This window comes from Lepidochelys olivacea, assembly GCF_965140295.1.
Source record: "Lepidochelys olivacea isolate rLepOli2 genome assembly, chromosome: 10".
Classification (NCBI taxonomy): Eukaryota; Metazoa; Chordata; order Testudines; family Cheloniidae; genus Lepidochelys; species Lepidochelys olivacea.
The window spans coordinates 3383454-3400717 of NC_140420.1; the positions used below are offsets into that span (position 1 = coordinate 3383454).

At 56.7% G+C, this 17264-nt stretch overlaps 1 protein-coding gene across 2 annotated transcripts in view; it reads left to right on the top strand.

The window, feature by feature from the left end:
* The first annotated feature begins 14562 nt into the window (after positions 1-14562).
* Positions 14563-17264, top strand: part of CASKIN1 (CASK interacting protein 1) — a 156670-nt gene continuing 153968 nt past the window's right edge. Inside the window, exon 1 of one of the 2 annotated variants that reach the window (XM_084641628.1) lies at positions 14563-14909. In XM_084641628.1, coding sequence (XP_084497754.1) covers positions 14816-14909 — 94 coding nt within the window. In that variant the 5' untranslated portion in view covers positions 14563-14815. The remainder of the gene's footprint in view (positions 14910-17264) is intronic. The other variant, XM_084641629.1, reaches the window with a different exon arrangement.

The window sequence follows — 17264 nt, forward strand, 5'->3', positions numbered from 1 at the left end:
ACCGATTCTACTGCCCCCCCCCCCCCCCAGGCCTCTTCCTTCTTTCTGGGAACAGTCCCTGGGCTGAGGACAGGGTTCTGCAGCGCGGCGGACTAGTGCTAAATGGGCGTTTCTCCCAGGAGAGCCTAGGTTCAAATCCCAGTTTGGTTGCAGGCTGAAAGGGTGGGAAACCGCAACAGTGTGGACTTCAGCCTAGCTGTCCGAGTGGGTACACAGGGGCCCGGGTGGGCTTGACCTTGTGCTGCTGAGGCTTTGCAGCTATGGTAGTCACCTAAGCCATTTGTAATTGAGTTAGTGTCTCTTCCCCCCCCCCCCCCCATGTGCTGCAATCACCCCTCTGATTGCAGCATCGACAGACACAGACTTAGCCCTGGCTGGATACGGCTCTGTTCCACCAGAAAACTACCATGCTGTTGGCCGGGGTGGCAGTCTCCAGGCCCAGGATCAGACTGTCCCTGGATGCTGCTGTCATGGATGGGAGCTGTGCACGAGGATCCCGGAACAGCGAAAGGTGCGTCAGCAGCAGAGTTACAGGGAGGCTGGGAAAGCAGGGGGCTGTGGGTCAGGACTGAGGGGCACTGGCAGAGCTGTGGGGGGGGGGGCCCAGGGCTGGGATAGCAGGGGAGTTGCAGGCCAGGATTGAGGGGTGTTAGAACTATGATACACTTGCCCGGCACCGGCCTAGGCCTTGCCTGTCTCTGACCCAGCACATATTTGTTCATTGCTTTCAGGAGCCCCCTCTAAATGTGAACGGGGGATGCTCCCCCAAGGCTGCCTGCTCAGCCCATGTACAGCTGGAGCTGTTCCCCGCTGAAGTGCTTCACGCAGCTCAGGTCCGGGGTGCTGCGGACGGAAACCATCTATTGGGTGTTTTGTTACAACATGAAGCTGGGGGGGGGTGGCTGCAGCCCCACTGCTTCTGACCCCCCCCCCCCCCAGAAGCTGCAACTCTTGGGTGTGATGAGCTGGAGGGATTTTTCAGCCAGGAGGTGGCGCCGTTCTCTCTCCATGGACGCCAGCAAGGTGCTTTGAGCTGCTCTGCCAAGCGCCCGCGGGGCAATGGGCGCTTGGAAAGGCTGTGGTGCGGCCGCCCGGCAGGGCAGGGGGAAGCGTCGGAGCCGACACGCAGCCACTGCTCTCCCGGCTGGACCGGGCGCTTGGGAGCCGTCTCCTCGGAGCCTGACGGCCTGGCTGCTCGGGAGCTGCCTCCTGCCCACGCCGTGGTAACCCGGGGGTGCTCCTGGCAGGGTGCCCGCCCTGGGCCAGCCTCCGGCGCTGCTCTGGGGATGCCTGTGGTGCCCCAGAGCGGAGGCGTGACCTGCAGGCGGGGACACCGGGCCTGCGTGGGCACCACTGCTGAGCCACGAGGCTGTTTGCAAAGCCCTCCGTGTGCAAACGCCATCAGCGGAAATGGGTGGAGGGGTTTCATCTTGGGGCGGGGGGGGGTGCAGAAAAGTCCTTACTTAAAGGGGGGGACAGCAGCCGATCGGCGTCTCTAGGCTCCCTGCGGCGCTCGCTGTCCTGGCTGGCGGCACGTCGGGGCGTAGGAAACGAGACCCAGCCACTCTCTGCCGGCCTGTGGGGTTTAGCTCGGTCTCCTCCTCGTGAAGCCTGAGCCCTGGTTAGTCGAAGCGCCAGAGGTAGATGTAGCCTTGTTTAAAGGCCTGGGCCGCAAAAACCAGCTGGCTCTTTGGTGCTCTGGCCCGTGCAGGCCTCGGAGCTAAGGGAACCGTCGTCGTCTCTGGGGGGAGAACTGTGTCTCAGGCAGGGAATCCCTTCCAAGGGCAGCGTGCCCTCCGGGGGGAGGACATATCCAACAGCAACACTAGGAAGGCCGCGGAGGGATGAGCCAATCCAGCCCAGGCCGCCGCAGCCAGGAGAGGGGGAGAACAAGGGGGGCTCGGTGGCAAGGTCGCAAGGAGAGTGCTCCCGGTTTATCATCCCTGCTTGGCACTTGGGGGCGGGAGAGAGCAGCCGTGGCTCCAGAACGACTGTCCGCTTTTTGGGAGGCCTGGGGGTGTGTGTGTGTGCCGATTTGTGGGTCAGTTCTGGGCACTGAACAGGTCTGTAAAAGCAGCGAGGGAGCCCCTGAGCTCCAGGCCCTCTTCGGGGAGGGTCTGAGCAAGGATGCGCTTCCAACCCCCTCGAGCTGCTGCATGTTCTAGGCCAGGCCAAGGCTGGGGTGAGCTCGGTGAGCTCCCTGCTCCACAGCCTGCAGCCCATGACAGTAGCCTGCCCCTGGCTTGCCAGCCCTGCCTTTGTTCCTGGGCTGGGAAAGGCGAATAAGCAGGATGGGGGAGATGCTGACCTGGATCCGTGGCCCTGGAGGCCTGTAAGGCAGAGTCCTCCTCTGCTTAGTGCTAGGCAGGTACCACGGCTGTGGGACCCCGCCATGGGGGGAGCAGAGCCTGGTCTCTCTTCTGTCACACAATGGCGCTGGTGAGAATTTTCCCTGTGCTTGTTTTTCCTGTGGCTGCAGGCCAGGGCCAGGCTTTGGGGTTCAACCCAATCCAGTGAGGAGTTGTCATCACCTGCAATGCTCGGCTGCTATGACCCCTAGCCTGCCCCCCAATAGCCAACGGACAGTCCCCCCTCCCCTCAGCTTCCACCACCCAGTTACTGTTTGCAGAATGACCCCAACACCCCTCATCCCAAATTTCCCCAAAACTGGTGGACCACTCACAGACGTAATTCGCTTTGCTGCTCCTTTAAAGAGACCGAAACCGCAGATTGGTCTCATGGCTGGAGTTAACAAGCGTGTCAATTCGGTCAAAGCACTGGGCTGGGTAAGAGAAAATGTATAACCAATGTATTTAATGAGAGACAGAGTTCAAGTCGAGGGGATAAAGCTAGAATGGGTTACGAACAAACCCTAGCTCTTGGGTCATGAGATCCCAGCCTGTGGTCAGAGAGTGTATCGTCACTGAAATGCAGCTCCTGCTGGGGAGGAGGAACAGCCCTCTAACAGCTCCCAGCATCAGTGCTTGCCATCTTAGGGCTGGAAATGAAGATTTCTGAAGAACAGCCTAGCCCCTGTGGGTTTTACAAAGCCTGCATCACATACACAGATTAGCTGGGAGGTTTGCCTTTTGTTGCAGGTAACTGAGTGGATGTTGGGATGTTTCTGAAACCAGCTGAGTGGAGGATCCAAAACAAAGGTGGCTTCGATTGTGCCGGAGCAGGGCACAGCTGCTCCAGTGAGGTACACTTGGAGGGAGCTTTCAAGTGACTGTGGGCTGCAAAGGACAAAAGAAATAGGAGTGGCCCCCATGCACTCCTGCATACACAGCATATAATCCCACTGATCACACAGGCACCCTCTGCCAAGGGTCTTTCCTTGACATCAGTGGGAGTTGCTCAGGACAGGACTGGGGCCAGTATTGCGCATGTAGGTCTAGGTGTGGGTAGCAGGGAAAGGTGAGATGTCCCAGTCATCAGCTGCTGCTGCTTTTGCTTGGAACGTTTCAGTTTCTTCTGAGAACCTGGAGAGAAGGAGACTGCATGGAATCACACCTGAATCCTGCTTTCTGCCCTCCGTGCAATTCCCCTGAGAGCTGCTTGAGCTGATACAGCTCCCACCCTGCTGCAGCTCCGAAGGACACAGGGTTTGGAGCAGAGCAGGACATGTCAAGTGACGTGCAACGGAGCAATACAAACCTGAGAGTGTCTCTAGCTCTGGCCTGTGACGCAGGGATGCTGATGGAAGTAGCTGACTGTAATAAAAGTGGGCCAAGGGCAGCTTTGTATGGGATGGAGGGGTTCAGGTGTCAAAGAAGGAAGGGACCTAGCGGAGCCCAGGCAGATAGTCCGTGTCTAAGGCCGGCGGCCATTCAAACCTGGAAGCACTGCCAGCAGCTGTATGCACCAAGCATGTGGACAGCAGAACAGAGGCATTGCTCCAGCTGGCCATGGAGTGAGGCACCAATCCAGGGGCCCAGACCCCTTGTGAGCAGTATCCTTGTTCCCCTTGCCGTTGGAGCCGTTCAGCATTCCAGCCGTGCGCAGCTGTGGAGGGCTGAAGGAGGCAGCAGAAGTGGCAGCCGCAGCAGGAAGAGGACTCGACGCAGCGCACCTGCTTTGCTGAGCGTGTGAAATGCCCCATACTCCCAGGCCTGTGCCCTCTTCCAGCTGTCCTGGCTCTTTAAGGACAACAACATGCCAGGGCTAGGGTGGAAATCTGCATTCTGCTGCTAAAGAGGGAGGAGCCTGTTTAAAACGGGCCAGCTGAGGCTGGGAGCTGAATAAACAAGGCTCTGCCGCCAGTTTCTGCTGCTTAAGCTTTTCCCTTGTTCTCTAACATGCTGGGAACTATCTGGATTATGGCTCTGCCCAGTGGGGGCAGGGGCCAGACGCCCATGTGCCCATCTCTATTGGCACGGCTCGGAGCTGTAAGGGTGAGTTAGAAAAGGCTCCTAGCTGGGGTTTCGCAGACCTCAAACATGGTGGTTAGGCCCCCAAGGATATAACGGTTTTGCCATCTTGGCTGGCAGTATGTTCACAGCCAGAGCCTGCCTTCCCAAGGTGCTGAGCATGCGTCAGCCCTGTTGACTTCAGCCGAGGTGCTGGGCCCATCTGAGCATTACCCCCATGCTGTATCTCAGAGGAATGTCCGCTCCCATCAAGTGCATGGACTGGCCCTTCACATTGTCCCCCAGCTGGCAATGGAGGGGGACAGAGCCTGCTGTGTGCTTTTTTTTTATAGCTCCCTTGCTGTACCATCAAGCCAGAGTATCAGAGCCCCAGCCTTGCCCTCCACACTCAAAACTGGGAGTAGCTCCTGGGATCAGGACGTGGGGTGGAGCCCTATAATAAGAGAGTCCATCCCTTATAAGTTGCAGGCCCCCAAGCTGCCTTAAGATGGGGCTGGGCAACTGCCTCCCACTCCTACCTGCAGAGGCTGGGCTGGCTCATCAGTTGCTGAGTCAGAGCCGCCCCCATCGCCCCCCTAAAATCCTGTTGCTTGTGACACGAGATCATAGTGTTGGAAATGCAAATGGTCAAGGCCTTGCTCTGGCTGTTAAAGCCAAAGGGAGACAGATTTCCAGTCAAATGCATCTGTCACCACCACACAAGAGCAGGACTGGTGGTTGAAGGCTGGTGACAGGGAGCAACCTTGCAGAGGCCCCGGGGCCAGGACTGGAGAGATGGAGGAGACGGATTAGGTCTGAAATTCTCACATTCAATCTGTGATGCTCAGGGCTGGCCCTAGACCAAATGCCACCCCAGGCCAGGGGTGTCTTCACTCCCACCACCCTCAATTTATTAAACTTTTGAATACTTTATTTTTTTTTATACAGTTGTAGCCCATTTCCCTGACTGACTGGCGATGCCCCGTCCCTGGTATACCCATGACGGCCTGGCTGACAACGTTCTCGGAGGTTCGAGGAAAGTGTAGTTCTCAGAAAGTCTGGAAGGTTCCATGATATTCTACAAAGGTCCAGAACGTTCTAGGAGGTTCATGGAAAAATGAATCCACACCTGGAATACCAGGAACATTTTACTTCAAACATTCTATTTTCTCTTTTGTGGCTAACAACCCAAACAGCAGCCTGAGCCCGGGGTCCCCCAAGCCCGGCACCCCAGGTGGTTGCCTGCCCCTAAATCTGCCCCTGGTGATGCTAGACTCCCCCCTCCCCTGCCAGCATCGACTAAGCTATTGCTTCCCAGCAAGATGGCCACCTGCAGCTGGGGGTTCAGATGGAAGAAGCCGGATCACAAATTCAGTTTCCAGGTGGGAAGCGGTCGGAGACTCGCCCAATCACTGAGCTGAGCCCAGTGGGCAAAATTTCCCTTTAAGCATGAATCTTGTTACTGGAAATCTCTTCCTAGGAGAGGCGGCTAGCCCCTAAAACAAAGCCATGTGACAGTGCTAACCGTGAAAGGGATGCAGCCAGCTAGGCGAGAGGTGGCACTTGGAAGTGTGCAGATGTGAGCTGGAGAGAAATGTTTTCATGATTTGTTTACCTGTCAGTGAAAACAGGCCAATATCCAAGCTTCCTTCTGAGGCGGCAGCAGCCCAGACCCAAAAGCAGTGCTGGGCTGGTGCATGGGAAGGGGAAACTGGCCAGCCTGGCAGAGTGATGTTCTCCCAGTCACACAGCAGGGCTGGGGAAAGGCACCAGAACATTAGTGTTCTTTCTGTTCCAATAATCCAAGGTGTATCTAACAATGGGAAGGAACGTGCTGTGTGTCCCATTAAAGCCTGCCGCTTGAAAGCCAGACTACAGCCTGAAATGCCAGCTGGTGCTCAAACAGCCTCTGATCATCGCGTGAGACAGAGGAAACAGGATAATGAGGAGCGAATTTTCATATTTCAAATTTTACTAAAAACATGTCCTAATGGAAAATGAAACCTCTTTAGTTTCTCCTTCGTCTACTTTTAATCTATAATCCATGTACTGGGCACGCTTCCCACCCAGTATGTGCTCTGCTTCCTTTCCATAAGGGCAGCGTCCTTCACTGGTATTTATCTAGCTTTGAGATGGAATAAATATTATAATGAATTTCTGATTTGTATTTTAAGGCACATTGTCAGCGAACAACTCTTGTATTGGGACCAAGCCCATTTTGTTATCTATGTTACTAAAAACACCCTAAGAACATAAGAATGGCCATACTGGGTCAGACCAAAGGTCCATCTAGCCCAGTATCCTCTATTCCAACAGTGGCCCGTGCCAGGTGCCCCAGAGGGGATGAACAGAACAGGTAATAATCAAATGATCCATCCCCCGTCACTCATTCCCAGCTTCTGGCACCTTGGGTTATTAGAAGTGAACGAATATGTAAAATGCAGGTTCCCCTGTCTTGCCATTATTTATTCTGTTAATTGTACAGCTCTCTCAGCTTCTGCAGAGGGAAACATTGTAAGTCAGTTTTGCTGTTATTTATAGGCCCTTTCAGTTTTGCTTAGTGGCTTTCACATTCAGCTTCTCAGAGCTCAAGTGTTTAGCTTTCACCCACTCCAGAGTGATGGCTTTTGTTTACAATGTTCATGTTTTCTTTGTTAAAATTATGATTACCATTAGCATAGTGTCTGAGGGCCCCAGCCAAGATCAGGGCCCTCTTGTGCTAGGTGATGTCCATCACACAGGCCCAGAACCTCCAAGGGATTTAGGCTCCTACCATCCATTGAGCACCTGAAATCAATGGCCATTAGGATCCCAAATGCCTGGAGGATGTGGGCCCTAATAAGAGACAGTCCTGCTCTCAAACTGGTTACAGTCTAAATAGATAAAGCACACAAACGAGGGGAGGGGAAACAAGTGCAGAGAGGGCATAGGGCTTGCCCAAGGTCACTGGCACAGCTGGCAATAGAACCCAGGGCTCCTGAATCCCAGTCTAGTGCTCTGCCCCCTGGGCCAGTCACTCCCTGTTAATTGTTAAGACCTTTCTGGTGATGTCAGGGTTGATCAAAGCTTGTGTGTACAAAACGTATGGGGCAAGTTTGATATGACCACGCCCGGAGCATTGGTCCCTCATCCAATGGGTTCTTGAGGAAACGTTTTGCTTTCCATCGGTGCTGTGTCAGACAGGCAGAGCCCGGAGGATCTGGGAGCAGAAATGCCATTTCTTCCATTCAGTGCCTCACAAATTATGGGCACGACGTAAATTGTCTCCCCGCTGTCTCGCTCACTCCAAACTCCCTCTCGGCTTGGCCTGGGCTATGCCTCAATACAGTCAGTTTTGTTTTTGTTTAGACTTCCAGAAACAGGAGGGAGCTGGGAGGGGAGCCACAAACATGCAGAAAGGTTTGGAACACGCTTTAAAACAATAACTGGCTCCGTTCAGGGGGGAGAACGGATGCTTGTGGGAGACCAGTTACTGAGCCAAGTTACCCTGGCACAACCCCACTGCCTTCAGCTTGGTGAGCAATGGCCTAAAGAGAACAGGGGCTGCTCACTCTTACTAAGCAGCGAGGGCACAAGAGAAAGGAGTGGGTGAAACGGCTGCAAGCCCAATCCTGGTTAAATAGTCGGAAAAACACTCTGAGGGGACAGCTCAGTGCTGGCACAAGGTGGTGTGGGGTGGCTGTTAGCAGAGATAGCCCAGGGGTGGGGTTGGTTTGGGACCACGAAATCACTCCACCCATGGGAGCAGGGGGGAGAAGAGGTCCAGCCAGGGTCTTTTCAACCCAATGGAGTGTAGTCTGTGCATTTAATTTAACCCTCCATTCAGGATCTGGCCTCAGTGGGCAGCCAGCCCCTAGTCTGAGACCCTGACAATCATGGGATTGTCAGTTCAGAGGCCAGGCTGGCACCAGACCCAGGCAAGTTACCAAGCAGAATCCCTCTGTGTCCACAGACTGATTCACCCTGGGAAAGAGCATGTGGAAGAGAATTCCCCTCTGGCCTGCCCCTTCCTTCCATCCTCCTTGCTCCCTCCCTCTGCCCCAGCCGCAGAAGGCACAACCGGTGGTGCTCTGTGCCCAGCTGGGATTTTTGCTGCACAGAGACAGGGCTGGCTCCTCTCCGTAATTACTGCTCAGTTGTTTATCTAGCATTAGCCGGGCTGCTGGAGTGTTTGCTCTTGCTGAATAGCTGCTGCCAGGCTGTTTCTCTGCTGTATTTCAGGCAATGCCTGGGGAGCAGGGCGACGGCCAGGCCCTGCACCGGGCAACTCCCAGACCCAGCTGAGCCAGGTTTAGCTCCCATCCCATTAAGGAAGGCGACTCCCATGTCAGCCCAAGTAATTGTAGCAACTACTGACTGAGCCTGGAATGATGGCGCCTCACTGAGAGTCCGACCAGCTCAGCCAAGGAAGGGGGCTCCCAGGCATCGGCTCACTGGTGCTCCTACCATGGTGGCCAAGGCTGGTGACACAGCTGAATCCAGCATGGTGCAGCTCCTACCAGACTGGCCTGGGGGAGGTGGTTCCCGCCTGAGACCAGCTCTGCCGGCAGGAGGCTCCGTTTGGCCGATTTGTGCCTCGGGCTGCAGCTGTTTGCAAAGCCCCCAGACGGTGAGAGAGGGCCGGCAGCTGCCCCGGCTTCCTGCCCCAGCCTTAGCCATTCAGCTTGTGGGTGAAGCGTGTCTCGACAGGGGGGCTATTCACTGAGTCATCAAGTGAGGTGGTTGGTCTCCACCCCGCTCGGCTGTCTGGGACATTAGGAGGCTAACGATCAGTTGCTCACGCACAAGGCACTTCCTGGTACCAATTGTCACTTATCTGAAAACTTGTGCGAACTGCGGCTTCACAAGCGTTTCCCCAAAGAGCTGGCGCTCGCCCATGTACTCGTGAATAGTGAGTGATGGGAGCCGGGGCGTCACAAACTGGAGTGACATGCTCGGTGCTTTTCCTCACAAATGGACCAGCAGCTCAGTCGTGTCAGCCTGGGGCTAGCTCTGCTTTCCCCACTCGGCTCTTGCTGGGCAGGAGGTGCGGGCTTGCAGCAAGGCCAGCTGGAGTGTGTATGGGAATTCCTAGGATCAGACGAGTCCATGACCGGAGAGGCACTAGGCTGCCTTCCTTGTTCCACACCACGCTCTCCCCATCATCAGGCTCCATCCCCTCCTTTACTTCCCTTCCATGCTGACGCTGTGATCTGTCCGCGGGGCTAATGCCGCATAGCAGGGACGACAGGTGAGCTATGGACCCTGCTGAGGGGTGGGGGCTCTGTTATGCCGTGGCGAGGTGTGATGCTGATGCTGGCAGTTCCCTTCAGCGTGGTCTCAACGGGTGACACCAGGGCCCCGTGAATCTCTGATGGCAGTTCTGTTGTGACAACGCACCTCAAGACGCATCACACGAATGCTGCCTTCTCGGAGAGCTGGAACGAGGTGAAGCTGTTAAAGAATCCCATGGTTCCTGGGCCAGCACAGGGCTGGGGCACGGGGGAGTCTTTTATATATCTAGGAGAAGCCAATTTGCAATGTTGATCAAAGGAGAGGCCCTGGTAAGGCATGGGCAGGGTACTGATGAGACTTTGCTGCCAAAGGGCTAGTCAATGAATGGGCTTAGATGCAGAAAGATCACAGACTTGGGCTGGGAACAACACTTCTCAGAGACAGCCTGGGTTTGGGGGGAGGCTGGAAGCTCCTGGGAACAGTGCTGGTGATGGAGGAGAGCTGGGTTTAGAGATGCTCAAGGCGGAGGCATCTGCTCTGTGAGGACTGTGCAGTGACGGCACCAGGTGCCTGGCAGGTGAATTGGTGCCTATGTAGCCCATTGGTCAGTGCATGCCCCGTGCCCGACCCACAGCGGGGGGTGTCTGTCCCGGCTCAAGCTGGAACACCTGGGCCTGCCGCTCAAGCTGTAGAGAGGTGTGTTTTCAGTGGTGGTCCCTGGTTCAGTCCCACAGCAGCCGAGCTGGTGCCATCAGCGCTGCACAGACTTCAGTTCACCCTCCTTGCACACGTAGAGCCCCCAGTAAATCCTGTCCTCCCCTTGGGCTGGGGCGGAGCGGGAGGGCAGGGTCCGGCCTTGTTAACATTGCTGCATGCAGAGTTACGGCCCTTACGAAAGGCCAGACAGTGGAGTGATTATGGGTAGAGTGAGAGAGGCCTGGGGCACAGCCTGATAGGCCAACAAAGGAATGGAGGCAGCTGCATCGCAGAGAGCTTAGGCTCAGATAAGGGAGAGCTCGAGGACTGGCTAAAGAAGTGGGCTGAGCCAAGGGGCCCATCTAAGATACGAGATCTGCTGGATCTCTGGGAGCCCAGCAGAGTCACTCCATGCAAACGGTCACGTTCAGAGCAAGTGGACAGAGCGCTGCTGAGGGCACGAGACTGAAGCATTGGAAGGGCTGCTGGGCGTTCCTTGAACAGGATGGGGCCACAGATCCACTTCCTTTCTCGCCACACAGGAATTAATTTTGCCCAGATGTGCAGGGCAGGGTTGGGGACCGAAGGCCCAGTCACACCCACAGAGGGAGGGCGGCGAAGGGACAGTGACAGAGCTGCTACTCCCAGGACTGAGGTGCACCCCAGGCTCAAGGTCTCGCTGTTTGGCTGATGGAGAATCGTGTTGCTCTGGTTTCTCGATTTGCTGCCCCCAGGAGGAAGGCTTGCTGCCTGGGCGTATGCATTGCCAGTGCCAACCCTGCTGATGCGCATAGTCAGTTGGTCACAGCGGTACCGTCCGGAGTGGGGAGACCTATCCAGTCCCACTGCAAAATGAAGAGAGAGGACATCTGTGCATGTTATGGGTGTCTCTCCTGTACCCATCACTGCTGAAGCTAGGCCCCTAGCAGGGATGGAGCTAAACTCTTGTAGACACAAGGGGCCTGAGAGGAGATGCTCAGGGTGAAGGAAGGATTTGTTATAACCTACAAGATGCCAGTGATTCCCTATGACAAGGTGAGGGCAGCCAGCATGTAGGACCCCCTGAAACCGATCACTGCTGATGAATTCCACATGGACCTCACTGTGCACACGCTGTCTTGGAACAGGAAGGCAGCTCCTGGCTCTGCAGAGCTAGATGAAGGAGATCCTCAGCAACCAGAGATCCCACAGCCAATGGCATAACGATACGCTGCTGGATTAAAGGGCAGATTAGAAATTGTTTTCATCCTGGAATCCATGGGTTGCCAAGCGGGAGTGGGGGTGGGGGCAGGGAGGAGGCCTAGAAAGACATGCTCAGATCCTGGCGAGAGACACGGTGCACGGAGGGTAGAAGGGTCAGCAGAGAACGGGGGAAGCTTTCCTGGAAGACTGTGCTGTGGAGACAGTAGTTGGGGTACTGCCCAAAGGCCCACAGCCTGGGTAGGGGGCTGGTGTGGAGAAGGGCAGTGGTCAGGGAAGGAGGCTGCAGCACGCCCAGGTAGTGTCAAGCTTCCTTGACCCACTTACAGAGGTTGTCATTGTTTTAAACTAAGACTCACACCTTCACTGCCCCCTCTGCGTGCTCTAGCTGAGGTTATAGGCACTGGGTTTGAACTCAGCCAAATACCTGCTGTAGCCCGAGTCCACTGCACTGCAGCCATTAACCTCCTGCATTAAACGCAGAATCTAGGACAAACAACATTCAACCAAACTTTTTTTCTGGGCCATCTGCCTTTCAGGAGCCTTGATTGGTGGAGACATTCTCTGGCAATTAGCCCCTGAGCTCACCAGCCCCAGGGGCAAACACTCCAAAAGGGTCCCCACCAACCAAGGCTCCTGCAAGGCAGGTGGCCCGGAAAAGAAGTCTGGTTGAACTTCTTTTTGTTTCCACCCAGTTTTATGCACGTGGGGCGTTTACGTCACCACCATGTTTACTCGGCTTCACTGGAGCATTAAGGCCGGGTACGTTAGTCAATCATGTTGAACAATAGGTTTCTCAGCATCTTGTTAGCCCATTATAGACTAAGACATTCCTGGCAGCGTTTTCTCATCTCCACACTTTTAATGTCTCACCCATTTTAAAAAAATAAAATAAAGGCAGATGGACTAATGTCCCTGGCCATCTGGCTCCGAAAGTGGAAAGTTAGAAAGTAATCAGGACTTTATTTAAAGAAACTGAAACCTGCTCACTTCTTCCACATTATTAGTGGCCAAACCCTGATATGTTGTGCCTGCCAAGGCCAAAGGAAGGAAAGGGGAAGAGGAGATCGCACAGGGCACTTCAGAGCCTTGGCTTTGAAAGGGAAATGTCTGAGCAAGTGTGAGGCTAGGGAAAGGGAGCCAGGAGCTAACCCCACAGTGCAAATGCCTCCTGCAGCTCTGCCCGTACACATCAGTGGTGGCCCACAGTAGCCCCACTAGGCCAGTAGTGGGCTCTCCACACACCACTCTGCTAGTGCTCCTCAGGCCTGGTCCATAGCCCTGCCCCCTCCTCCCCCAGCACAGTGCTCTGCTGACCCCCCTCCTTCCTGACCTGCAGCCTCTTGCCTGCCTGTCGCATTCCACGCCTGTGCCCCCCAGCTTGGCCCATGCCCCTCCATCCTGACCTGCAACCCCCTGGCCTGCCTGTTGCATTCCACCCCTGTGCCCCCCAGCTCGGCCCATGCCCCCCCATCCTGACCTGCAACCCCTGGCCTGCCTGTTGCATTCCACCCCTGTGCTCCTCTGTTCATGCCCCTCAATCCTCAATAAAAACACAACACCCAGTACAGATCATGAGGAGGAAGGGCTACCAGAGAAGTACCTTGTTAATGGGGAGCAGAGCCTTTCCAGCACCTGTAGTGCCCTCACCCCCACGCCACCCCCATCTTTGCTGCTAATTCAGACACAATTGCATTGGATCCTGTGCTGATTTGGTCATGTGGACAAATGAAGCCCCCAATAAACATCAGAGAAAAAGAGGAGTTGTTTAAGTCACAGGCCAGCGTTGGAACAAGCACAAATGGCTATAAACTGGCCATCAACAAGTTTAGGCTTGAACTTAGGTGAAGGTTTCTGACCATCAGAGGAGTGAAGTGGGGGCAAAATCCTAACTGGCTTCAAGACTAAGCTTGATAAATTTATGGAGAGGATGGTGTGATGGGACTGCCTGCAATGGCATATGGCCCATCCGCGACTGCTATTAGCAAATATCTCCAAGGGCCAGAGACAGGACACTAGATGGGGAGGGCTTTGAGTTACGCCAGAGAATTCCTTCCCAGGTGTCTGACTGGTGGGTCTCACCCACATGCTCAGGATTGCCCTATTTGGGATGGAGAAGGAATTTCCCCCCAGGTCAGATTGGCAGAGACCCTGGGGGTTTTTCACTTTCCTCTGCAGCGTGGGGCATGGGTCACTTGCTGGTCTGAACTAGAGTAAACGGTGGATTCTCCGTAGCAAAGTCTTTAAATGAAGATTTGAGGACTTCAGTAACTCAGCCAGAGGTCGGGGTCTCTTACAGGAGTGGGTGAGGTTCTGTGCCCTGCGATGTGCAGGAGGTCAGACTAGATGATCACGATGGTCCCTTCTGGCCTTAAAGTCTCTGAGTCTAGCCCTGGGGGAGGCCCCCTGCACCTGTGCTTCCATGGCCGGCAGAGCCAGGAGGAGCCGAGATTGTTCCCCAGGCTCAGCTTGAAACACCCTAGGTGAGGGCACCCCCCGGCCGGCAGCCAGGCCCGGCTCCTTGCAGAGCTGTAGCAGCCGCGCTGGGGCACTCTCCGGGGGCCCAGCCAAGGAGCGGGGCTGCAGGAACCTGTAAGGAACAGCCAGTCCCTGCCCCCCCGCATGTATCCACGTCCCGTTCCCTAGGCTCACCCCACTCCCAGGCGCCCCATTCAATAACCCCTCCCCCCCCGCCCCACTCAGCTACCGACAGACCCGCCCCTGTCACCAGCCCTTAGCCAGCCGCGGGGATTCAGGTGCCCTGCCAGGGATCGGTCCGTGCGCCCCAGGGGCTGCCCGGGCACTCGCCGGCGGAGCGCGCCCCGGCTCTGGGCCGGGAGAGCTCTGCCCTGCCCGGGGGCCTGGCCCCGGCCTCCCCGCCCCCTGCCCGGCGCGCCGGGGAGGGGGGAGCCGAGCAGCCCCTGCACCGGGGCTTCCCAGGCGGCCGCCGCGGCTGCCCGGCTTGGCAGGGAGGAGCCGCCTTCCGGAGGCACCGGAGAGCCAGTGAGCGGCGCGCTTGCGGCGGCGAGCCCCAGCCATGGAGGAGCCGGCGCGGCGCAGGGGGGCAGCAGCCCTGCAAAGGCGGCGGCGCCGCTAGCGGGGAGCAGCCGCGCCCCCCCCTCGCCCCTCCTGCCCGGGCTGCGGCCCCGGGGGCTCCTGCAGCGGATGCATCGCGGGCGCCGGCCCCCGCCGTGCGCCCCCCGGCTCCCCTCTCGCCGCGCCCGGGCTCTGCGGCTCCAGGGCGTGTGAGCCGCCGCCGCCGCCGCTCCCGGAGCAGGCTCGGGGCCCCGCGCCCCGGCCGGAGGATGCTCGGCCTCTGAGGGCGGCCCGCTGCCCGCCGCGCCCGGCCGCTCGCCATGGGCAAGGACCAGGAGCTGATGCAGGCGGTGAAGGCGGAGGACGTGGGCACGGTGCAGAAGCTGCTGCAGCGGCCCAAGCCCGGCAAAGCCAGTGAGTGGCCCCGCGGGGCACCCCCGGGGCGGGGTGGGAAGGGAGGGAGGAGGATTGCGGGGCAGGCTGGGCCGGATGGGGGGGGCTGTGCACCCCCCAGGGGAACTCAGGGGGCGGGGCGGGGAGAACCCCCCTCCCCGATCTGCCTGGTCTGGGGAGCAGCCCCCGGGGCTCGGGTGGCCCCTGGGGTCTATAGAGGCTCGTTGGGATTTTCTCCTCAATCAACCGATGTGCAGGGGGAGGGGGAGCCGGCGGGTATCTGTGCCCTGCTCCTTCCTGCCTGGGTGCCCAGCTGAGCTTGCAAGCCGGAGCTGTCAGGCTGGAGCGGGGTGCAGGGAGGGGAAAGCAGGCGCTCCGCTCTCCCTCTGGCTGGGATGGGGGTGGTGGTGATGGTGCTCCTTGCAACAGCGACTAAATCCCAGAGCCGCCCTCTCACTCGGCTGCTGCATGTTCCTTGGGGTCACTCTGTTGCCAGTGCAGTACCGTGGCTGTGGGGTTGCATTCTCCCCGGCCTTTTCCCGAGCCACTCGCCTGCCTTGCACACCCAGGATGATAGGATCCTTTATTTGATTGCAACTGGCTTCTGGGGCAGCTGGGCTTGGGGACTGCTGCCCTGCACGGCCCTCTCATCTGAGAAACCCAGCCCTGAGTCGCACTGCAGCTGGGTTTTGCCCAAACATGGACTCGGGCATTCCTAAGTGCCTGGGAGCGGTGCTTAGAACTGTAGCCAAGTGCACAGGGTACGCACCGTGGAAAATAATTCAGTGCTACTCGCCCAGTCACCCCCTCCCCATCTATCCTCTGCCTCGTGTACACACACCCTTCGGCACGCCAGGCTCGCATCCAGCGGGTGGGAGCGAGATGCAGCAGGAGACGAGGGTGTTTCTTCCACGCTTTAACCCCCCAAGCAAGCAGCCCCTCGGGCCCCCTGGTTCAAGCCGTAGCCCAGCCCAGTCCAGCAGAGCAATGGGGCGGCTCTAACATTTCAGGCTGCGATGGTATCAATAATGTAACAGCAGTGGTTTAGTGTTGGAGTGGAATTAATTGAGGGCGGGGAGAGTTTGAAGTGAAAAGGGGAAAAAATGAACCTTGAGCCTTTCAGCAAAGGAACAGCTCTTTGGGAGGGGGCTGATTGCAATAGGCTCCAGGCCGAGCAGGGCCCAGTGTTTGGGGAATCTCTGAATTTAGGTTAGCGTTCATGAAAATGAGGGATGCAGCCCTGGCTGGAGCCAGGCGGGTGCTGTGTGGCCGTTACCCTGCACCAGTCCTGACCACAACAACCTGCTCTAGTCTGTGGCGCAGAGCTCTGGCAATGCCCCTCAGTCCTGAGCTGCAACCCCACTGATGTCTTCTTAATCCTGACATCCCCATCCCCATCCCTAACTATAGCTTTGCCAGCCCTGCCTTGCTGCTCCAGCCCTGCCCCCTGCAGCTCTGCCAACGCACCTCAGTGCTGACCTGCGGTTTGCCCTGTCTGATCCAATCCGGCCCCTCGCGAGCAGCAGTTATTTATGCCATAGCTCTGTGGTGCCAACAAACACCCCCAGGGAGTTAAGCTGAGTCCCCCCACTCCCCCCCATTTGACTGGTGACCAAAGAAAACCCTCTTTTGATTGTTTCCCAAGATGGAGCTGCAGGTGGGTGGCGGGGCAGGAATGTTGGGTGCCTTTCCGAGTTGGACACCTGGGGCCAGGTTTTCAGAGGTACAGATTCTCTGTCGCTCCCATGGTTTTCAGTGCGAGCTCCGTGCAGGTGAAAACCAGGCCCACGGTGCACACTGAATGAGCATGTCCTTATTTTATGAGGAATAAGGCCTCTCTAGTGGAATGGGGCGAGCATCAGGTTTGCATTCGGCTTTAACTCCCTGAACCGGCAGGTTCAAATCCCAGCAGGTTCAGCTTGGAACTTCACTCTCAGCAGCTAACTACGTATGGGTCTTTCAGAAGCCTGAAATGATACCCCCCCCCCTCCCCCAAGAGCTCAATGCATTTAATTTAAAAAAAGAGAAGGTCAAGGGGTGGCTTGATCACAGTCTGTAAGTACCTACATTGGGAACAAATATTTAATACTAGGCTCTTAAGTCTAGCAGAGGAAAGTATAACACAGTCCAATGGCTGGAAGTCGAAGCTAGATAGATTCAGATCGGAAATAACGTGTAAATTTTGTGGATTCTCCATCACTGACAATTTTTAAATCAAGAGTGGATGATTTTCTAAAAGATCTGCCCTAGGAATTATTGTGGGGACATTCTCTGGCCTATGCTATACATGGGGGTCAGACTGGAGGATCACAGTGTTCCCATTTGGCCTTGGAATCCAGGACTCTCTAAACAGGGTCTCGTCCCCAGTCTCCACTG